This window comes from Electrophorus electricus, chromosome 2 (genome assembly GCF_041902795.1).
Source record: "Electrophorus electricus isolate QZ-2024a chromosome 2, ASM4190279v1, whole genome shotgun sequence".
NCBI lineage: Eukaryota > Metazoa > Chordata > Actinopteri > Gymnotiformes > Gymnotidae > Electrophorus > Electrophorus electricus.
In genome coordinates this window covers 40863394-40887391 of record NC_137498.1, presented here as the reverse complement: position 1 = coordinate 40887391, position 23998 = coordinate 40863394, and the positions used below count along the sequence as shown (strand labels likewise).

At 38.8% G+C, this 23998-nt stretch overlaps 2 protein-coding genes across 5 annotated transcripts; both read right to left on the bottom strand.

Annotated features, from left to right (window-relative positions):
• Positions 1 to 3621: 3621 nt before the first annotated feature.
• Positions 3622 to 12972, bottom strand: LOC113583410 (sialidase-1-like). Of its 3 annotated transcripts, none has more exons than XM_081703738.1 (7): positions 12740 to 12972; positions 10661 to 11633; positions 9895 to 10084; positions 9501 to 9763; positions 9151 to 9333; positions 4386 to 4605; positions 3622 to 4226 (listed from the first exon to the last, which is right to left on the bottom strand). In XM_081703738.1, the coding sequence occupies exons 2-7, from the start codon at positions 10724 to 10726 to the stop codon at positions 4006 to 4008; spliced, it is 1143 nt and encodes a 380-aa protein (XP_081559864.1). In that variant the 5' UTR covers positions 10727 to 11633; positions 12740 to 12972; the 3' UTR covers positions 3622 to 4005. The 3 variants fall into 3 exon arrangements, with proteins under 3 accessions (XP_081559864.1, XP_035385093.1, XP_035385094.1); XM_035529200.2 differs by having other exon boundaries at positions 10661 to 10782; XM_035529201.2 differs by lacking the exon at positions 10661 to 11633.
• A 797-nt stretch (positions 12973 to 13769) lies between these two features.
• Positions 13770 to 23991, bottom strand: LOC113583409 (sialidase-1). Of its 2 annotated transcripts, none has more exons than XM_081703715.1 (6): positions 23853 to 23991; positions 18892 to 19081; positions 18494 to 18756; positions 17351 to 17533; positions 16340 to 16559; positions 13770 to 16255 (listed from the first exon to the last, which is right to left on the bottom strand). In XM_081703715.1, the coding sequence occupies exons 2-6, from the start codon at positions 18911 to 18913 to the stop codon at positions 16035 to 16037; spliced, it is 909 nt and encodes a 302-aa protein (XP_081559841.1). In that variant the 5' UTR covers positions 18914 to 19081; positions 23853 to 23991; the 3' UTR covers positions 13770 to 16034. The 2 variants fall into 2 exon arrangements, with proteins under 2 accessions (XP_081559841.1, XP_026875536.2); XM_027019735.3 differs by lacking the exon at positions 23853 to 23991 and adding an exon at positions 19699 to 19940.
• Positions 23992 to 23998: the final 7 nt, after the last annotated feature.

Below are 23998 nucleotides of genomic sequence, written 5' to 3'. Positions count from 1 at the left end.
AGCATTTTAAAATATATATAAAAAAAATTATTTTAAAGCCAGGTAAAAATTGTTCTGTTGGACAAGAAATCATCTCAGTAGATTTACAGCAGGCTTTATAACATTGCCAGATAGTAATTTCCCCAGTCGTGAAAAATACAAATCAATTAGTCACCACGTCACTATTGATAAAAATACACAAACTCATTGTGATGCAGATGTAGGCTGAACTATTTGTAATGAAGAATATTCAAAGTATTGTTGGCTTGGTCCACAAATAAATGTGTTCATAACAGCAAAAAGAGCTAGATCAGAGATTGTTTGCATCACCACAAACAAATGCATTTTAAATGAAAGCCCGCAGAACCAAACAAAAATGTCCTTTTCAAATTCATACCTGAAGAGGATTCCAGGGAGTAACTTTACATTATAAAGCTGTTGTTGCAGCAAAACACGGCTCTATGAAGTGCTAGTCTGAAGAGACTGAATACTTTTGCAAGGAACTATATATATGCCCAAACCCACATCCCCATCTCTAACTTTCTCTGGAACCAGAGACTGAAAGAAAACATAGAGGGAATGTGGACGGTTAACACCACTGTGGTCCCAGTGTTGATAAGGCGACTATGGGGCTGTAACCCCTACGCTGGAGGAGTGGCTCCGACAGATTCCAGGAATGACATTACCAGTCTCAGTCAGGAAGATTGCATCACAGCCTCAGACTCCCTGGCCTGACTGTGATGAAAAAGGCACGAACACTTACTTTTAGTATTCAGAATTTTATATATATAAAATTTATATATAACACACACACACACACACACACACACACACACACACACACACACACACACACTTCCAAGTTTTGCCCGCTGGGAGTGACTTTTGTTCCAGCCATTATTTTTATTGCATACAAATATGCTCCTTGATTCTTGTTTGGACTGAGATCTAGTCTTTGACTGGGCCACTGTAGAACATTCACCTTTTTGTTGTTCCACCACTCATGTGTTGCTTTGGTCTTGTGCTTGGAAAAATTAATCTGCGGAAAGGTAAAGTTGCACCCAAGGTTTTTTAGCAGACTAAAATAGATCGTCTTGACATATCTCCCTGTATTTTGCACCATTTATCCACTCTTTAATTTTGACCAGATGTCCAGTCTCTTCTGGATAAAAGCATCCTCACAAAACGCTGTTGTTTCCTCCCTCGCACTTCACAAATTTTTAGGGGGTCGGGAAGTAGCATTTTGAAGTTGCCCAAAAACCCACCATTTTTGTCTCATCTGATCACAAAATCTTAGTGCATTTCCTTGCAATTGATCCAACAGTGCTCGATATCCCACTTGGATATTACTTTGTAGTCTTTTTGTGGTTTTGGCTATGTTAACTTTAACTCTAATTTTAACTTTATGGCCAGTTTCTCTAGAATACTCTTTGGTCTGTATTTTCACAACTTAAGGGGAGTGTTTATCCAGAAAAGGTGAACTCTTTTGGTAATTCACAGGTGAGGTGCATCGTAAGCCAATTTAGGACATCATTTGCGTAAACTTTGAGCTTCGACAGTACCGGATCCGAAAGCATATGAAAACATCTTAGTAATTTGTCACTGAATATTTTCTAGCATAAAAACAATATCACCTTATATTAACTAATTTTGAGGGACAGCCTTTTGAAATAAAATGATGATACACAAAATAAAAGTGTCATTTGAAATCCAGATGAATCTGACTTTTATTGAAGCTGAAAACTTAAAGGCACTGTGTACATATATATAATCCCTATATAGACAGGTATGTGTAATTGTTTTTGTTAGGTGACTTTACATTATGAATGGTTGTTACAGAGAAGTGGAAGTTGTGGTTTGTTGTGTTGAGGGTGTAAACAGAATGAATGTGCCATATTAACACCAAAGTGCCTGATGTTTTCATGAAGAAAATTGAGGATCTTACATCTCACACTTTTTGCATACTCACCGGTGCATTTGTCTCATCAAAACACAAACATCAAAGAGCTCACGAAGGCCTGCACACAACAGACAAATGATCCTCCGTGCTCTTTGATTTTTAAAGTGGATTTCAGAAATCTGAACTTCAGAAGGGAAAACCAGACATGACATGGGGGTGGAACAGGCCACAGCAGAACCGTTCTCCCTGACGTACAGCTGGGCAAGTGTGAAGGAAAAACAATCCCAACAAAGGCCAATATTATGGGGGGTTTTATGTCTTTGGGGACCCCAGACCTCACAGTTTAGAGCTATGCTGACATTTTTTTGGAAGGCTTCTAATGAGCTGTACTAGTGTGGTATCTTTTATTGTTATTACAGTTTAAGCAGTTGTTGGTTGGACAAAGGTTACAGTAGGCTTTTTTTTTTTTTTTGACATGATACTGATGATTTTATATGTGTGTGTGTGTGTGTGTGTGTCTGTATTTTAATAGTTGTATGTAAAACATGTGACTACAAGTAATAATAATAATTAAATAGCACCCTTCTCATACCCAAGGTCACTTTACAACGTTTACATTTATAGCATTTAGCAGACACTTTTATCCAAAGTGACAGTGGTAACTTGGTAATGGTGAGGCTTGAACCAGCAACTCTCTGATTACTAGTCCAGTACCTTAACTGCTGAGCTAAATTAATTAAATTAAATTAATTTAGCTCCGGTTTATTAATGTGCTAAATTAATACATGTAACACATTAAACACATTTAGCACATTAATTTATCAACTATTATCAAGAGAAAGGTGATAAAAATGTTGAGAGAAGTGGTGTTTTTTAAGATGAGATTTGAAAGAAGAAACTGTCCAGAGACAAAGAGATTATGATAAGGTGTTCCGTAGTTTTGGGGCCATGACATTAAAAGATCTGCCCCTACAGCAACCAAACTACATTTGGGGATGGAGAGTAGACCTACATCAGGAGACCTAAGAAGACCTAAGCCAGGCAGTATGAGTGTTGAAGTTCAGCTAAATAGGGAGGTGTAAGACCATGCAGAGCTTTGTATGTAAGCAGGTGGAGTCAGTGTAAATGATGCAGAATTGGGGTGATGCAGGCTGATGTTCTAACATGTAAGAGAATTCTAGCAGCTGAGTTTTGAACATATTGAAGTGAGTGGATAGTTCTGTTTGGAATGACAACCGAGCTGCAGTAATCAAGATGACAGGTGTTGAACGTGTGAACCAGTTTCAGCATCTTGTCTGGTGAGGATGGCCTAAATCTAGAAGAATTGTTGGGGTGAAAAATGGCATTTTTAACCAGTGACGATGTGGGATTCAAAAGGGGTGAGGAGTCAAAGTGTAAACCAAGTTTCAAACTGTGGATTTGGGTCTGACAAAGATACCATCCTGATTGAGTTTAAAATCAGAGAATTTGGAAATGATGGATTTAGATCCAATAAGTAAAACTTGTTTTGCCAGGATTAAAATTTAAATGACCATATTTACCATGCTACATTAGCCATCCCACTATTCCAAACAACCAGGCTAAGAACTGTAAGGATGCACAGAGCAACCATACATATCTGACAGTCAACAACTTAGAGTGATTAGGAACTTACACAACAAAGAAGCAACCAAAGTGTAGGTTAGTGGGATGAAAGCTTGCAGCAGGAAAGGAGGTGGTCAAGAACACACAGAGACATAAGCTACATGTTTTCACATGTAAATGTGTTCACATACAATTTTATTTTAAATTATTCATTCATCAAAAACATTTGAGGTCTTAGAATGTATCTCCTGATTAAGACACCGATATTCCCTTTTGAATGATCCAGTCTTACTATGTTACATACTTAAATAGTGTGTATAAAATAAAAATCCAAAATTCAGACTGAATCATATAAGATGGTATTCTAAAATGATTAAAAAACTAAACTCTTAATTTTAAAAATGTGTGCAAATACAAACAAAAAGAAAACTGACACCATATTTTCAATCATCCTGAAAATATCATGCAAAAACAACTTCATGAGCCTTGAATGTCCTCTACTATTTATTTTTTACCCAACATCCAAATTCATCTTCCCAGATCTATATGCCGCCATATAGGTTAATTTTTGCAAAAGACACAGACTCACAATAGTCTCTACGGCCCTTTTCATAGATGACAAAGATGTGTTTCCTATCCTCAGTATAGTCTCCTTTCAGGGATGTTATAGAGGAATAACCACTGGGTCCCTCCCAGATCTGTAGTATCTCATTTTCCCATGACCTACCATCAGTCAGAGACCAGCGTAGAGTGAGATTGACCCCTGAAGGAGAGAAATGAGAGAAGAAAATAACAAATGACAAATTTAGATTTTATTCCACACCTGCTTTTCACACATCCTAGTATATATGACTTTTGTAAGTTTTGAGACTCCTTCCTCCACCAATCCTCCTAACACCCCCCCCCCATCCCCAATACTCACTGAGGTGCGAGTTGGCTGGGTTGGTGAAGTATAGCACGCCCGCTTTCTGCAGGGCTCCAGCTGCCACTACAGGATCCACCAGCGTGTGGTCAAACACCAGCTCCTCCACGGGCAGTGTCTCTCCCCCGTCCAGACTCCGCACCACCATCCGGCATCGGCAGTGGTAATTGTTCTGGTTGCGCACGTTGACTGCAATGCTTCCATCTTCCAGCTCCACCGGCTACAGACAAGAGCAAGGGTACTTGGACACTAGAAGTTCGCTCTATATATATATATATATATATATATATATATATATATATATATATATATATATATATATATATATATATATATATATATATATATATATATATATATATATATCTTTTGCTTGAGTGAAAGCACTAAAGTATTTGATGATATCCTAATCAAATCTAATTTAGCATAGTACAACACAGTGCATCAATAAGCCATAAATCTCTGTAGAACAGTAACATTTGTGATGTCAAATATTTATCTTGTATTGTTGATGTCTAATAAGTAACGTATTTACAACAATAGCAGTAAAAATATGTAAAATCATTAATAAAACAATGTTAGTTGGGCCCGACGTAAAAACTGCGATGAAAAGAAAGCAATAAAAATAGCTCTCAAAAAAAAGTATTCCTGCTAATTAAAATTCAAAAGGTACTTCCTTTCCCCAAGAGCAATCATTGCTACCCTTTCCAGAAGATAATGTCTGTTTTGGATCACAAGTCGATAGTGTCAGAAGGCTGAATGTGCATTGTTACAACCACCTGAAATCAAGTGAGCAGGGTAGAAGCTATGACGTGCTTCACAGACTTTGGTGCAGTCCAGTGCAGATGTAGCTCACTAAAAAAATCTTCTATAGTCTATGTTAATCAATTATGAAATGAAGAAGTATCACGTTGATCGTCGAAGCTACACATGCTTCCCTAAAGATCCTTAGGGATCTAAGAGGTGTAGCTGAAATATCTCTTTGGATTAAAATTATTTAGAAATTCACTCTAACTGTTATCTGTTTTACTGATGAAGAACTTACCATGGGGGGGGGGGGGGGGGGGGGGGCAATCATCAATAGACCAACATTCAGATGTTTACATTTAAAGTATTGATAGAACACTGCACTCTTGCTAATATACATGCCACGGGTTACACAATGTCAAACTCATATGACATTTTATAGCTCAAAGTTGTAGTTGTGCATCTTAAGATAGATTTACCATTTCTGTACAGATCCAACAGACAAATATATCAGACAGTTAGAAATATATCAGACAGGTGTACTGTGCTATGACCGGCTTCAGTCAGAGTGGGTATCACATTATTTTGTCCATTTCAGTCAATCCATGTTTCAAATAATTTTTATTGTTCTCAAATGTTGCTAACAACAGGTACATAAAGCTTCTTTTTGGTCCAGACAAATATCCAGAGTTTTATTGATAATTTAGTCAGTAAAGGTACTGGTTGATATGTTCCTACTATCATTTCCCCAGACCAAACTGGTTTTATTAAGGACAGATATGCCTTCTGCAATATCAGATGCTTGCTTAATGTTTATAATTTATAATTCCCCAACATGTGACGATCCAGAAATGTTTATATCAACGGGAAGGATTTTGACCTCATGGAATGGGGATACTGCTTCTGTGTTCCATTCTTCCACACATGTATCACACGGGACTAACAGATATTCTGAATACATTCCCTTCCAGTGGTCAACAAGACAGGACTTTCCATTGTGTTTTTTTTTACTCTGCCAATATTGAGCCTCTTGCTTTTGCACTGAGGTCCAGTGATAACACAGCAGGTATATTTAAGTACAACAGAGGGCGAGGGAAGAAAGTTTCACTTTGTGCCAACAACTTATTAATATGTGCCTCCAATCTACCCTCCTCCATCCCTGCCACACACTCAGTTCTCAATTCATTTAGCACCATATCTGGATACAAACTAAAGCTCTCACAAAGTGAATTATTCTAACCGATAAATCCCATTACGCATCATGCCACTTAAAATAGTACAGGAAAAATTCAAGTATTTAGTGGTTTATATCACAAACAAGTTTGGAAATCTTCTTTGCTGACCATAAACAAACAGATGGTCTTTGCTGCCATTATCTTATTCGCTAATGGGATAAACATTAGCTGCAATGGTAAACTCAGTCAAATGAATACCGTAAACTGTCCTATGTATTTCAGTCCCTACCCGTCTTCCCCCCAAAGCCATTTTTCTGAAGTTAGATACTTTATTTTTGGAATATATTTGGAACAAAAAGGCCATCAGATTATGCAAAACTATTACAACAATCAGAATCATTATTTGGCAATGGCCAAACATGCAGTTCAATTACTGGCAGCCAATCTACATGCTTTGCAATACTGGACCTGTTCCAATACTCTTCAGTTCCTCTCAGAATGATTACAAAAAGAAACCATCTCATGCTTTCCTTCCTCTTTACCTGCTCTTTTACATTTATCTCTGCACCAAAATATCTCCACCGACATTAACAATGAGTGGACGGAGCAGTCGTGACGGCAGCCGACCTCACCGGTACCATCTTGCATATAATATATTTTGTATATATATATAGATATATAGATATAGATATATATATAGATATAGATGTATATATAGATATAGATGTATATATAGATATATAGATATAGATATATATATATAGATATAGATGTATATATAGATATAGATGTATATATATATAGATGTATATATAGATATAGATATATATATAGATATAGATGTATATATAGATATAGATGTATATATAGATATAGATATAGATGTATATATAGATATATAGATGTATATATATATAGATATGGATGTATATATATATAGATGTATATATAGATATAGATATAGATGTATATATATATATAGATGTATATATATATATATAGATATAGATATATATATAGATGTATATATATATATAGATGTATATATATAGATATAGATATATATATAGATATAGATGTATATATAGATATAGATGTATATATAGATATAGATATAGATGTATATATAGATATATAGATGTATATATATATAGATATGGATGTATATATATATAGATGTATATATAGATATAGATATAGATGTATATATATATATAGATATAGATGTATATATATATATATAGATATAGATATATATATAGATGTATATATATATATAGATGTATATATATAGATATAGATATATATATAGATATAGATGTATATATATATATATATATATATATATATGTATGTATATTTCCCTACACACCCCTGTTTCTTTTCCTCAGTTTGGACAGAGCACTCTCAAACCATTTCACTGCGAGTTATACTGTGTATGACTATGTAATAAACCAAACTTGAACTTGAACTTGAACAATGTTCTTGTTGAGAAATCAATAAAAATGTGGAAACAATTCAGAAGCTACCTTAATTTTAAGCTCTTCCCTTGTCTGAGTCGTTTACTCTGATGAATCTCTTTCCCTTTCCAATTTTAGACGAGATTTAATATCTGGGACAGATTAGGCAAAGAAACCTTAAAAGACTTTACGGCATCTTTGCATCCTTTGAATACTGAGTAGAAAAGTTCTCAATCCGTATTTTTTTCCCCCCATAATATCCATAAAATCACCACTAAATGTCACAGAAGTGCACAGATTTGCCAATAACAAAGTTCCGTCAACCCCAGAACGCACATCATTTGATGTGTTTGAACACTTCCACCAAGGAAAATGACACCCCTCAAAAATCACAGAGAGGGATGTTGACATGCAGCCCACTGAGGAAACAAATACTGTACTGAGTTTATTTACCCTCCAGCTGTACTAAACGTAGTATAATTTTATGCGACTTTACCATGTCTACTGGACTAATGCCAGCTTTAATAAATTCTACCCAGATCTGATCTTGTAGCTTTTGCAACTTTACAAGCAAGACAACTCATTTAGTTAAGGTGGAGACTCTTCATCCACCCCCACCCCTTATGTTTGGAGCAGAGACTTCCTTCTACATATTACCCTTTGAGCAAATCTGATGCACTCTTTAAAGCTCTTCTCTAAAATTTAAAACAACCCATCAGTCCTTTGATGGCTTTTCTTGAAATATGCGCTTATTTAAAGCTCGGAACCCTCCCCCGCGACGAGAGCGTATGTCTGCAGAGTTAAAAGGGTCATGTACTTGGTCTCTAGGTATTTCTGAGTCTTCATTCTAAACAAGGCCACACTTGATATACTGTGTATCTCTTGATCGTTTATTAATTCATGATTTATTTCAAATAAATAAATCTATTTATTTGAAATAAACCATGAATCAATAAACAATCAAATCTATTTATTTATTTGTTATTCTTGTTAATGTATTGGTTTATCTTAGTGAGCCATTCATCCAATAATTTATTAATTCATCTTTTTATTATTTTTGTGAGTGGTTTTTTTTTTTTTTTTGAGAAGTTAGGCTATGGAATGCATGCAAGAACCATACGGTCTGCTTCGCCCTTTGTTATGACAATGAAAAACAAACAATAAAAAGATATGATTTAAAAAAGAAAGTAGCACGTTAACAGAGAAGTGGAAGTAGTGGTTTATGTGGACACCATGGATACAGAATGAATGTGACATACCAACACCAAAAGACCTCATGTTTTACCCAGAATCTTATTTCATTCTATGGAGATATATTAAAGCCATAAAATATCAAAGAAAGATTATTTCTACGTTTGCCACCAGAAGCACAAGACACGTTACCTGGCACTCATCCGGGTTGAAGTCCAGGCTCTGTTTGGGCTGGTTGTAGGGGATGCTCTTGAGTGCTGCCCCGTTCCTCCAGGTTCGCCCGTGGTCGTCGCTCAGGATGCAGAAGACGCCATCGCCCTCAATGGAGCCGTGCCCACACACCACCAGACGGCCTTTAGCAGGTGGAAGGCGCTTCTGACATGGTTAACGTAGGCAGTTGTTCAAAACTTTCCATAATCAGAGTCAAAAAATAAAGTCCAAGCAAGACACTACTTCGGGAGAGATAAAAATTCACAGAAGGCACAGAAGTCAAAAGGAAGAGATGAGAAGACAAAGCCACCAAAAAGGGGGAGGGGTTGCACCTGAATCCCAAAGCCTGGTCCCGGGATGAAGCTCTTCACCCCCAGCTGGACGGAGAGGTTTCGTGGCGTGCTCCAGGTCAGGCCATCGTCCAGGCTCTCTACCAACATGGTGCTGGCGGGGCTGCAGTGGTAATTGTAGAAACAGATGGAGTAGATGAGCATCACGGCGCCCGTGTCTTCATCCACGACAACGGAGCCCAGGTTTGATCCATCCGTGTGGATACCATCATTCAGAAGGAACGAAGTAGGAGACCATGTGGCTCCTGGGCGTGGATCCAAAGGGGACAGAAGAGAAAGAGTGGTGTTGCAGAGGAAGGACTTCACTACTGTGAACACTACTGCATGAGTGGAACCAAACCGAATGGCTGGAAGTGACACATTAGGCACGGTGTACCTTTGTCTGTGGAGCGTCGCAGTGCGATGAATTTAGCCACCATGTCTCCTGAGGACGTCTTCCTGGCCTCTGCGAAGGCGAGCAGACTGCCACGCGTTGTAAAGGTGAGCAGGGGTATCCGGTATGTGTGGACCTCCCCAGCGTTGCCGCCTATCCATAACAGCTTCTCTTCGGTAATAATGGGATTAATCTAACATAGACAACAATGCAAGGCAAAGGGAAAAAAAAACAAAAAACCACACAATACAGTACAATTTCCACAATAACCATTTGAATTGTTGTGTAACATGACTGAACATGCAACAGTGAATGTACTCAGCATGATTCATCTTTGGTTACTGAAGGCAGCTGTGAAAATTTATGCAGGTAATATACAGAGAGCCTAGATGTGTTAATCCAACAAGGAACTAGAAATGAGGTGTTTTTTTGGCAGGGACTCTTAAAAGAGTACTTCCACAAGTACTGGGACTGTTTTGTCTCGTGACCAGGTTTTGAACTACCCGAAACTACTTTCTGTGCACACCAATTGTGAGTCTAATTCTCCTATTTTCCTTCAGTCTCTTCAACAGTACCTTAAAACAGAATAATTGAACAGTGCACTTTCTTTTCTTTTTACTCATATTCTAGGGAAGTTCCTGATTGCTCTGGTTTATAGTAGTGTGGGTTCAGGACAGGTTCTACGTCTATAGTCGGTATAAATTAGACAAACAAAAACTCTTCCTGATTTAAATTGGTTAATATATATATATATATATATATATATTACCTTTGCGTTGTCTGTGACGGCTAAGCAGACGAGAAAAACCGAAAGCAACACCCTAGGCAGTTGCATAGCCGCTTTGACTTCAGACTAGTCCTGCTGTTCTCTGCAAACACCACCTCTCCTGGCTGTGGATATAACTGCCGTGTTAAAACACATGACTTCTGGGTCATGTGTTTTAACACAGACAAGGTTTATAGCCCTGTCTAGTTTTTTGACTTGAACATAAAACCGCCTGTGTATTGAACTGTTCAGTGTATTTAATCACTTTTTTCTATTTATTTCAAGTATTCAAGTTCAAGTTTGGTTTATTTGTCACATACATAGTCATACACAGCATAACTCGCAGTGAAATGGTGGAGAGTGCTCTGTCCAAACTGAGGAAAAGAAAACAGGGGTGCATAGAGAAATATAGATATTCTATATATGTGAAATATATATATGCAAAGATAAATATATATATTCTATGTATGTACAAAATATATTAACAATGTATGTACAATATATGTATATTATGATTATATACACAATGTACAAGGTTGTGTATATATGTACACGGATCACCAGCTACATTTGTGCCCTTTCGTGGAACTGCTGTTACTTTCTTGTAATGAGTAAGTAACCAAATCATCTTAGAAGAAAAGGTGTGTGCGGATCCTGGTACAGCTGACTGCTGTCAACACCTGGTATGTGTGTGTGTGTGTGTGTGTGTGTGTGTGTGTGTGTGTGTGTGTGTGTGTGTGTGTGTGTGTGTGTGTGTGTGTGTGTTTCAAAAACAGGCGATAGGTCAGGGCGGTAATGATCTGACTATGGCAGCAAACTTGTTCCTTGCGTTGCAGCTTTGTAAAAACATTCACAGACAATTCATTCATTTGTATTATTTGTATTTTTATGTTACTGAATAAAAACCAAATCTTTACTGCTTCATGTTAAAACTTTAGAATTTTCTTGTGCTTTGTCTCTCAGGTCATGTGCAGCACTTCCATGAGATAAATAAATGGGGGGGAAAAAAATAAAAAATGTAATGTTGATTTTATCATATATTAAAAATGAGTAAAAGATCTACAAAATGCATGAATTATAATAAATATTATAGATAATATGAATATTCCTAAAGCAATGTACAATTATAACTGAATACAACTTGAGCAACTGAGGTTTAAGAGCCTTGCTCAGGGGCCCAAAAGAGACAACCTGGCGGTGGAGGGGCTTGAACTTTATGATAACATGGCGAGTATCTTAACCACTTAGCTATCACTTAAAGTATTAAAAAATATAAAGGATTTTTAAAGAACATCCATCCCTGAATGTCATGTCACTGGTGTTACCATATAAAACATTCTGAAATAATCCAGAGTCCCTAAGAAGTTCTTCCTGGGTCAAGAATCAGTAGGAGGCGGGACTATTGCAAAGAGTGCATTGTAAATCCACTGATGGAATATTTACATGCATTTAATAATCCCATAACTACAGAAAATCAAATTTTTTCAGTAATCAGTGGTAGTGATTAGCATTGGTAGCTCGGTGGTTAGGGTACTGCCAAGTTCCCACTGTTGGGCCCCAAAGCAAAGCCCTTAACCCTCAATTACTCAAGTTGTACTCAGTCATAATTGTAAGTCCCTTTGAAAAGCGGCAGGTTTACATGAATCAGTTAATAATTTCTACTTTGCAACCAGCCAATAATTATAGATGGCACCGATCTGATACACGTATCGGAATCGGAATCGGGCCAATATCAGCAAAAATGCTGGATCAGATGTCAGTGGAGAAATTTTTAAGGAAACCGATCCGGTACAATCACAAATCCAGCCTGAAAATAGTACAGGAGCACAGCAGGGCTACTTTGGGCTAGTCTGGGCTAGACTGTTTTGTACAGTCATGCCAATAAACCATCTTGACTTCGCTTGAGCTCAGATGAGAAGAGATCATAAGGCCGCGGAAGAACTATCACACATCTGCTTTGCTAGCCTTCTCAATACTTTCAGAAACACTCTTACGGTGATTTATGCATCTACGGAACATTAGTAGCTGTGTGACCCAGCTTGGTGTGGTAGGTGTAGAAAATAAACGAGCCATTCAGCGTACCTTTCAGAGTGCCCTCAGCGTGTCAGTGTAGTTGCATGTGGGCTCCCCACTCCTGACCAGCGACCAGCAGAATTAAACGCAGGAGGCGCTTGTTGAGAAAAGGATAGTTTGTCTTTGCGTCAACATAGAGAAATCTGTATAAAATGCAGCAATGCACACTATTAATAACCTTTAAAAAACGAAGATCCATGTTGTCCAATAAAATGGGTCCATGGTTACAAAAAAAAAATAAAAAAATGATGCGGCAGGAAGTTTGATATCTACGTCACGTCAATCTGTGGGATTATTGGCTGGTTGCAAAGTAGAAATTATTAACTGATTCATGTAAACCTGGAGGTTTCCCATTTCTGAATACCCAAGTGTACGTAAACGCGTCGATCACATTACTGACAAAAAAAACAACTTTAACAGAAAAAAAAAATCACATTTTTATGAGCTGTGCTGTCAGTCAAATCTTGTTTTAACTGTGTAATACAACAGTACATATAAGACTGAGTTAATTTTCTAGTTGTTGACTGTTCCAAAACCTTTAGTACTCATGTACTGTGTGAAATTTTGTCAGACTGTATGTTTCTTTTTTTTTAATTAGCCAATAATAACTGTTGTAATCAGTTATTGTTATCTGTATTATCATTCAAATGATTTAACAGAAAAATAAATACCAATTACTTTAAGATAATTTACTGTGTAATATTCTACTCATCTGTATTTGCATTTAATGTAGACTTCAGAATTCCAACTGATCCAAGAGAAACAAGCAATTTAATAAAATGATGTTCAAAATAATTTGCTGCATCACTGATGTTACATAATAGATTTTGTTGGTTCTAGCATAAAAAATGTAAATGTATATAATATAAATGTTTTATCTATCAAATAAAAAAAAACCAAACATGGTTAATAAACAGCATCTAATTCTGCTTCACAGAAATGTATGTTCTATTAACAGACTGTACTGGCATTCATTGCAGTACCACTACATGCTGGAGTCAGTCAAACAAGAGTGAGAGACAAAGAGTGAGAGACAAAATAATTTCCTTTTAGAAATGTTTACTGACAGAAAAAGAAAACATTTAAATTAAATTGCCTAGTGCACAATCAAAAACTGTGTTGCTTCCAGAACAAAAAATGACTCAATAAAACAAATTAAGTTACATCCAATCAGAAATAAAGCAGTGACATCATACTTAACGGTCCAACACTCAAACGTGACCAACCTCTGCATTCAATTCAATATAAATGCATAACAGATCAAATATGAAGTTATCATCATCAATTTCCAATTTTTTTTAACAATAAACAATCTCCTAGACCTTAATTGGCTCATACACTGACAAATTGGATGGACACATTTCGTGATTACACACACATACCCAATTGTCATCCCTTTGCATCTGCTATTTAATTCTTCTTATTAATAATCTAAAAGATAGAATTTACACTAATAGGATATAATCCAGCGGTTTCCATTCTTCTCACTTTCCACTGTCCCTTAAAATCTTAAATCACAAGAGCCTTAATCTCATAATTAAAAAACATGTATGCATTTGTTAGTGCATTTTGTTTTTCTTTAAATGAGTCTTGGGAGGTTCAAAGTTGATAAAAGTACAATTCATGAAAGTTTAACCTAGAATAATCCAAGTTGGAATAACCCAAGAAGTGTTACCATACAGATGAAGAAGGCTAAGGGTGTTAGAGCTCATGTTTAATATAATAATTATAATAATAATATAATCATAATGCTGATGATAATTTGTGATGCATTACTTTCTGCACACATCTTATACTTCCCAAAAAGAGTACATGCCACAATATTGTGAACTGTGCATATTACAGTCACAGTCCATTTCCCTAAATAATTCCATATTTGCCAGTAATCTAAAACAAAAACAACCACAACAAATAAACTCAATATGTAAACTAGACTGGGATTGGGATATTCTCTGTAAACAGAAAGTCATGAGCATATTTATGACATGTATTTTACTTTGTGACCAGGAAGTGATCAATATTTTTACAAAGCAATGGTTATCCTACAAAATAGTTACACATATGAATCTTTGCAAATAAAAATATATTCCCTGATAGCAATCATACCCATGTACGGTCACGTATTTCACGGTATGGAGGCTTAAAAAAAAAAATTCACATCACACATATTCACATGCATCATTCTTCTCAGCAGACACGTTAAGTTTACTTACTCCACCTGTTTTCTTAGGTCACACCTACCCTGTACTTGCATTCAATTATCGCACATGTACACCCCTAAGAGAGGCGCTGATAACCAGCCAACATTCTCAACACAGCAGTGACACTGGAATAATTAGTGCTACACTATTTGTTGCTGCACTGCTATGAGGTGCAACAGAGCTGCTGGCAAAATGGAGGGCGCTTTACCACTGAAGAATCTGCAGCCAACGAGTTCCTGTGGCTAAAGACGGAGCACTGATGAACAGTTGAAGGGTGGCCAACATCAAACTGTAGCCTATAGTCCAACTATTCACATACAAGTTGTCTCCGACACATTTTCTAATAAATGTTTCTAATCAAAGCGGTTGGAGAAGGTACATGAGAACGAGAAATAACAAGTCATGTGGCAGACCACAGAGCACCCATCTGCAACTGATGAGAAAGTAAAAAAAAAAAAAAAAGTGTGTGTGTGTGTGTGAGAAAGAGAGGGGGGGTGGATTTTATCACATCCCAATACTGGCTTTGGTTCTTAGGCCATTAAACTTTAGTCTTGGATAGTCATGGCATCATTTTTTCTTCTTGTCAAATACATCTTATTCAGCTTATCATGTATTCACCAGGCAGTTCCTAGCTATGGACTTCCAGGAATGCTGGTGGATGGCTTGTTTTGGATATAGAGCTTATTATCTATAACACCATTGTACATTTTGCAATATTGGAAAACAGTCAATGAGGCATTTTCCAGACAGCTGATATCTCCTCCCACGTTTGAACAGTCTACACCCATAACTGGATTGTTTGACATTTTAAAGCTGTAGGTTGTTTCCCGAATGCTATCACTGGCAGCCTGTGTCTATGTAGCATGTGACAAAAGTATAAATATATGCAATTTGCAGCAACTTAAAAACGACTTCCTTGTGCTCCAAATTGTTGAGATTAATTCATTTAAGATCACTTTCATTGTACTGTGATTGATGAATGGTTGGTTGAAGGCTGGTTCCCACCTTGTGCCCTGTGCTGTTGGGGAAGGCTCCGACCCTCACCACACTGAACCAAATTAACCCGTTTAGAAGATGATTGAAGAAATGAATTAACTTTCGTTCTACCTGCCACCATACAGGTGAATTTTAGCAACAGAAATGGTTTCTATGTAGTTGCTGTGGCCCTTCTCATAGATGACAAAGATGTACTTATCATCTTCAACAGAGTTGGTAACCAGTGACGTCATAGATGAGTATCCACTCGGTCCTGGCCAGATCTGAACAGCCTCGTTTTCCCATGACCTGCCATCAGTCAAAGACCAGCGGAGAGTCATATTGACTCCTGGAGGAGAGAGACAAGAGAAGATAATTAGACAACAATAAGCTGCGTCAGACCCAAAATAACACAGAATCCCCTGATCCTCACTGAGGTGCGAGTTGGCTGGGTTGGTGAAGTATAGCACGCCTGCTTTCTGCAGGGCTCCAGCTGCCACTACAGGATCCACCAGCGTGTGGTCGAACACCAGCTCCTCCACGGGCAGTGTCTCTCCCCCGTCCAGACTCCGCACCACCATCCGGCATCGGCAGTGGTAATTGTTCTGGTTGCGCACGTTGATCATTATGCTTCCGTCTTCCAGCTCCACCGGCTACAGACAAGAGCAAGGGTACTTCAGACAAAGAAAGAAGCAGCCTGCGTTCAGCCTCCTCTGGCCTTCCTTACAAGTGTACATGCTATCACACAAGATGAAGAATGGAAGCCTTTAGCTGGTGCATTGTTCCCAAAATAAAAGGGTTAAATGTATTTTTTTTTTTTTAATATTCTGCATTTTCTTTGCAATGAGATACACATTGTAGTGTCTGTTGTCGGTCAGAGGAGGCTGGGCCCCCTTTGCGCCTACGTTCCTCTCGAGGTTTCTTCCTCATCTTCGAGGGAGTTTATCTTTGCCACTATTGCCCTTGGCTTGCTCACTGGGGGCTTGGACTCAGACATTTGTAAAGCTGCTTTGTGACAACGGCTGTTGTAAAAAGCGCTAAATTTGACTCTGACATGAAACAATTCTCATGATGCACTTGAAAGTTTCTGTTTGTACAGTTCCAGTCAAACAATCACTGATTGGATCTCTTTAAATATGTAAACTAATAGCAGGTTTTCATCCTCTTCCATTCAAGTACACAGCTTTGCATGAGCTAAATGCAATTTAGTAAAAATCATAGATGTCAGCTTACCTCTTGATCAAAGGAACTATTCTACCACTGATATGACTGAGAGGTTGTATGGTCCAGGCTTTTTCCCCTTCTTTTCATCTAACATTATTTATACCTACCATGTAAATGTATACATAACTGCCCACCCTTTCAGTTCATGACAAAATCAAGCTTTGTGCTCTTAAGAATTTCACCCATTACTTTTAAAATCAACACCCATCTAGGCTGCTACCTGGCACTCATCCGGGTTGAAGTCCAGAATCTGTTTGGGCTGGTTGTAGGGGATGCTCTTGAGTGCTGCCCCGTTCCTCCAGGTTCGCCCGTGGTCGTCGCTCAGGATGCAGAAGACGCCATCGCCCTCAATGGAGCCGTGCCCACACACCACCAGACGACCAGCTCCCGGCTTATAGCGTTTCTGTGGACACACACCGCATGCATGAGAACTCTGCAAGGAAAAGTCTGGGCGAATCTCTGCCTTTGAATTTAGAGTTAAACCTTTATATTACAAGAGAGACATTGAGACAGAAAGAAAGTCATGTTCTCTTTTAACCCCCTCATATACTATCAGCTTATTGTACGCATCAGCCACCTGTGTTAGAATATAACACCTTTAGACCATTTATGTTTTGTATAGCACAGCTGGGTCTCATAACTCCCAACTCTTAATGGCTTTTTATGCCACTATGAAAAATGATGATGGCAGAGGCAGTGTTGCTCAAAAATAGTTTAAATTTAACAGCTGGTTCTGGAGCTCTTTACAAAGACGGCTCCCATTTTTTGTGACCTAAGCAATTACCACCTGATTAAAAATTTATTTATTTTTTTAAAAAAACTGTTCTCTACAGTGATCTTTATAAAGCACTGATATAGCTGATAGATTACATATTACTGATGGAACTCTTGCGAGGGGTTGATGGTGAACAGCTCTTGAATAATAAAGGAATACTGCATCAATGCAGACCATGTCAGTCGTCCATATTAGCCTCCCTGCTGAAGCCAAAGAAGCATGCATGATCCTGTGGCCCATAAGCAAGTCATTTTTTTTGTCAATTTTCATGTATTATCCATCGTGTGTGTGTATGCATGTAGATCTTTTTTGAAAGGTAACATTAGATAACATATATAGAAAACTTGTATAAATAAGCAAAACATTAATAAACAGCTGATGGTTCACAATATATAGTTGTACATTCATACAAATTCTCCTTTGTGTGCAACCCAAGGCTTTAGGATTATTAATAACACGATGGATTACAAGGCTGAAAAACACAGCAGCCCAGTGACGAAAAGAGTAAGCTTTTAAAACTCAAACATATCAACAGAGACTGCTGGAGTTCCCAGCACAGGATGAAGGGTCAGGGGAAGGAAAACACACCTGAATCCCAAAGCCTGGCCCAGGGGCGAAGCTCTTCACCCCCAGCTGGACGGAGAGGTTTCGTGGCGTGCTCCAGGTCAGGCCATCGTCCAGGCTCTCCACCAACATGGTGCTGGTGGGGCTGCAGCCGAACAGGTGGAAGCAGAGGGAGTAGATGAGCATCACGGCGCCCGTCTGCTCATCCACCACGACCGCGCCCAGGTTGAGGCCATCAACCAGCGAGCCGTCGTTCACTATGAAGGATGTTGGTGACCACGTGGCTCCTTGAGTTAGAAGGCAGACAGGCAGACCGACGAGAGAGCAGGATTAATCATAGTTTCTGTGATTCTTACATTCTTGTGTGTACGACGATGTTCTCAGGAGGTGTGCGTGTGTGTGTGTGTTTGTGTGTGTACCACCTTTATCTGTAGAGCGTTTCATAGCGATGAACTTAGCCCCTATGTCACCTGACGACTCTTTCCTGGCCTCGGCAAAGGCCAGCAGGCTGCCTTGCGGTGTGAACGTGACAAGAGGAACCCGGTAGGCTTTCACCTGACCTGCCTCGCCGCTCACCCACAGCAGCTGCTCATCGTAGACCAGGGGTGTAATCTGGGAGCAACAAAGTTTTATGTATTTATTTATTTAAAAGAGAGACATTTTTACCACATTGCAACAAAATGGCTAGAATGAACTCAGTTCTCCTTACTGTTAGAGAATATGAAGAAAGCCTCTGAAAGCATAATAACTGGTTAATGTTTAATGAGGCATATTGGCCCATGTGATGAAGCATGATTGAGGAGGTAGCGCTAAAGAACACTCTGGAACTTGAGGTTAACCGTGTTTCAAATTTTTAGCACAAAGATATCAACGTTAAACTTTTACACAAGCCTGTTTACACTACAAATATATATTTGTTTCGAATGGTATACTACACAATTTAATAAACGCAAAAGGTATCTTGATTTCATTTGGTAGGCTGCTGCAAGTTTGCTTATTTACTTTTGCGCATATTAGGACATACTGAAACGTTTTTAAACGTGACACCTTCACTGCCTGGGTCCCTGTTACAGATCTCTGAATCTCGCAGGGAGCTCCTAGGCCATTCCTAACAAATTTCAGCACAGTGGTAACACCAGACTGACCAGTTGGTGATAATACCAAAGACCAGTTTGCCCAAGTCAACAAAATTAGTCCAAAACTGACAAGGTTGACAAAGTTTGATTTACCTTTGTGTAAACAGCATTCGCAAGCAACAAAAGCCACGTTAAAGTGACACGCAGCAACAATCCCATGTCAAAATCACACTTGCACTTCGCAGTCAGGACCGCTTTTAGCCCTTGGTGGCTTGAAAACGACAAGCGGTTTGCAATGTCAAAACAACGTGATTAAAAATAAACTTTAGAAGGATGTAAGGAAGCGCTATCTTTCACATTCTCCTCGGTTACTGTCATATGATGCACATGACGCAGAGCGATCACGTGCTCCAGTCATGCCGCGCCGTTGATAAGAGCTTTGAGGACCGTAGTTGCAGTGCAGAACTTGCGCAGAACCGTTGGCAGCAAATAAATGTGTAGTAAATATTATATATGCAGGATTTTCTGGTATGGATTATATGAAATATGCCCTACTCGGGTTCGCCCCGATACCAAATCACTATTACGGAATTGAATATTTAATTTGTAGACCACATAAATACAATTTTGTCAGAGGTCTATCGGATCCACCCTTAAAGGTTAATGCCCCGTTAAGATGATGAAGTCCCAGGGTAAAGCGTTTCATACCTGCCCTTTATTTGTTTATTTCATGAATGCCTTGATAAATAAATTATGAGTTTAATCTGTCATCACAATAGGCTACGGGGAGCTAAACTGCCTAGTCCAGGGAAGACGGTTTTGAGTTAACTAACGCTATGATCACACTATTCAGTTAGCCTATGTTTGGCAAAAGCACACATATTTGATGTGAACATGATCCATGTTTGCAAATTCCAGCAAACATCAGTTGAAGATCACTATTCACCTAAAAGCAACAGTGAGCATTTAAAGCGATGCATTCATCCACAATTGTCCATTCCGGTGTATATGTATATGATTCGTAAAGATAGGATGACCTAACTACGTTGGGGACCTAAAGATTTGTCCGGCAGAGGTTTCTAAGACGCCAAAAATGTGCGGAATTTGGCTTTCTTTTACTGTTGATATTTGCTTTGGACAGTCGCTGTTTTCGCATTGCTTTGACAATTTATAGGTCCCGGAACCATTGGTCATATTCAGCGTGTGTGAGAGGGACTGTTTAGAAGCGTTTGTCCAGAGAGGCTATAAGACGTGTACGTTCTGGTATATTGTATGGCACCTTAACAATGCATACAATTTCCAAACATAGAGCTGATAACGGGGTTCTGAGAGCTGGGTTGTTTCTATTTATGTATTTATGTATGTATGTATGTATGTATGTATGTATGTATGTATGTATGTATGTATGTATTTATTTATTTATTTATTGTGTGTGTGTGTGTGTGTGTGTGTGTGTGTGTTTACAATCTGAATGTGACAAAAATAATTTAACGAATAGCAGTTTCCTTGTGGTTTGCACACCAATACCTGCCTTGTTAATCTAATAACACAGACATTAAAAACAAATCTGACAGAATTATAGATGTGAAGTGCCAGAGTTTGACTAGAATCCCATATGTGGATTGCACATCTGCCCATTAAAATGGTATTTCGTATCTAATACAGACTTATAAAAAAAAGTATTCCTGGGTACTGTACTGAAAATTGTCTAGTGAAAAAACAGATTCCAGTGAAAAAAAATATATATGTAAATTTACTCACTTGACCCCTCCTCAGACTGTAGAGGCCTCCATGCATTGCGAGCAGTGCTATGTTATCAAATAGGCATATTAGGCACTGGTCTATGGGCCACGTGCCTTTTAGGGGCCCTACGACAACGGACTTATTAGGAGATCATTTGTGAGGGGGCCCTGAGATTTTGACTCTTACTGATTATAAGGAGCTTCCTTGTCTTGATGTCAGTGGCTTCTATCTCCTCCTTTGGCCAGTTTATTATGCCAGTGGGGAATCTAATGACTGGTAGAGTGTAGGTGCTGATAGCCCAGATCTTATTCTTTCCATTCAGCTGACTTCTAGGGACTTGCCTCTCTCTTTGTAGGTCTTTGGCTGTAGCTGCTTCCATTGCGGCCTCTTCATAAATCCCATTTGCCTCTGGGTACTTGTAGTTGCCCTCAACATCTGTTACCTTCTGGTAGTGTGAGCTTCTCTGTTCTAGCTACCTTCCCTCTCCTTGTTAACCCTTCATTTACATTTCTATTTTTGGCATTTAGCAGACGCTCTTCTCCAAAGCGACTTACAAAAGTGCTTTGTCCTCTACTCATAGAGTATATCCTAGCCCATACATTCAGGGTGGCTTCCATACATTCATTTGTGCTGCCAGGAGTTCTCATGGAGTGCAGCTGGCTTCTTCAGTCTGTAGACGTGGACCATGTCAGGGCTTGGACCACTACCAACCACTTGGCATTGTTGTTGTGTGATGTCTCCTTCTCCCACATGGCTAACTTCTCTCCATGTTGCCCTTATCTTGGCCTTCAACCTCCTTCTCTATGGAGGATACTGCTCCTCGACAATATTCACCTTGTAGCCAAGCATCTCGAGTATCACTGTTGCTGTGGCGTATATCAGCTGGTTGGTCTCAGTGATGGTCACAGTAGTGATTGTCACAGAAGTGATTGGCACTTTACTTGGTCTTGGTAGTCTCCTACAACTGGTGCCCAGGTGTGTGGAGGTGTGAGAATGATGATGATGATGATGATATCTCCACTCTGACCTATCGTATTCTCTCCCCCTTGCCATAGCATTCGTGTTGTACCTCGTCAATCTCTAGCTGTGACAGCAATTGCCACTTGTGGATGTTGGAACACTGAGCTGCAAGGTTGTTTTGATGTTCATTTACATGTTGGGTTTTGAAGCATCCATGGTTGCCACAACCTCTGCATACCCACTCTCACTGGGGTTGCATGTGTAGTAGCATTCCAACAGTGCTCTATTCTCCACTCTCGTCCATGAGTGGCTTGTATCTGTATTACATGAATTCGACTCACACAGTGACCAGTTCCTCCCATGATATGCTTGGTTTAAAAGGTTTGGTGGAAGTACCTATATCCATAAAATCAAATCGGTTTGTCCTAAAACATCCCATAACTGCTTTTAACAAGACCAATAACAATTGCCTTGAGATCCTATATCATTTTATTCCTCTCGATTCAGCAATATAGTTGAGGGCTTCCACCAAACCTTTTAATTCAAGCAAGTCATGGTATGAACTGGTCATAGTTTAAGTAGAATTCATGTAATATTGGTGTACAGAGGGTTTCAAATTCAGTACTGGGACCCCACTGGCCAGCAGTTTTTCCCTGATCAGGGGGTTTGATAATTAGCTGATTTCCTGATTAGAGCAGAGAGAACCTGGCAGTGAAGTCCCACTGAGATTAATCATCCCCCTCAGCTCTCCTGCAAGATTTTTAGGGTCACAGGAAATATTGCTTCAAAGCAGGGCTGGCCAGCTCCATACCTGTGGGTCTACTGCTCTTCAGAGATTAGGCAAACCCTACTCTAACACAAATGAACCCAAATCCCCAAAACACATGCTGGTGTTGACTTACCTGTGAAATAGCACCTGCTACCTGCTGGTGGTTAACAAATGTAAACCTGTGATATTCTCCATTTATAATGCTTGTATAATTTTGGTAATTTTTATTGGAGGTTTGGCTGTTTGTTGTAAAATATTCCCATAACATTATGAAAACATGACCACCATCACCATAAAAAAAAAAAAAAAAAAAAAATTATTATTCATTTGTTTTTTGAAAAATAAAAAGGCATAAGATTTTGCTGTTGGTTATGGAGGATAAGGTTAGATTTAGGTTCTAGCATACACACTGCAGTATTATCTACATCAACACAGTTCACAGGAAAACTGGCATGAAGCTCCATGTGTATGCATGCCCCTCGGGGTACAGGGCATGACTCAGCAGCTCATGATCACCTGCCCAAAGCAGGTGACTGGAGAGTGAAGGTGTAAGCCATTTGTGAGGCATGCTTGTAAACACCTCTACCAAAGGTGGAGTCTTAAACCCAGTTAATATTAATCCTGTTTTAATATTTTTAGGTATGTTAGGATTAGGTACGTTAGCTTCTCTGGGCTATTATGGTTGCACAGAAGACAACTACCATGTTGCAACATGTACTGAGATTGCTTCTTCAGTTTGTCATATGCACAGAAAATCAAGACTCTCTCAAAGCTGTCTCTTTCTCTTTCTCTTTCTCTCTCTCACACACTTACACACAAACACGCATGCACGTACCTTGTGGATTCCCCCCAGTCATGTGGCCTGGCTGATCCGAGTCACAAGTTGCCAGAGAGGAAACGGTAGAAAAGTAAGAGCGATATAGGAAGAGTGTGAAAGGGGGAGGAGGGCTGTCATTCCGGTGTCACACACAAACAAAGAAG

What these genes read in the sequence shown, in the direction of transcription:
- LOC113583409 (XM_027019735.3), bottom strand. Translation starts at nt 19,764, where the DNA reads ATGGGATTGTTGCTGCGTGTCACTTTAACGTGGCTTTTGTTGCTTGCG. An exon ending in GAAACGCTCTACAGATAAAG is followed by an intron (nt 18,757 to 18,891) that starts GTGGTACACACA and finishes TTCTAACTCAAG; the next exon opens with GAGCCACGTGGTCACCAACA. An exon ending in CCCAGCCAACTCGCACCTCA is followed by an intron (nt 16,256 to 16,339) that starts GTGAGGATCAGG and finishes TCTCTCCTCCAG; the next exon opens with GAGTCAATATGACTCTCCGC.
- LOC113583410 (XM_081703738.1), bottom strand. Translation starts at nt 10,726, where the DNA reads ATGCAACTGCCTAGGGTGTTGCTTTCGGTTTTTCTCGTCTGCTTAGCC. An exon ending in GACCAGGCTTTGGGATTCAG is followed by an intron (nt 9,334 to 9,500) that starts GTGCAACCCCTC and finishes TAACCATGTCAG; the next exon opens with AAGCGCCTTCCACCTGCTAA. An exon ending in TCAACCCGGATGAGTGCCAG is followed by an intron (nt 4,606 to 9,150) that starts GTAACGTGTCTT and finishes TCTTGTCTGTAG; the next exon opens with CCGGTGGAGCTGGAAGATGG.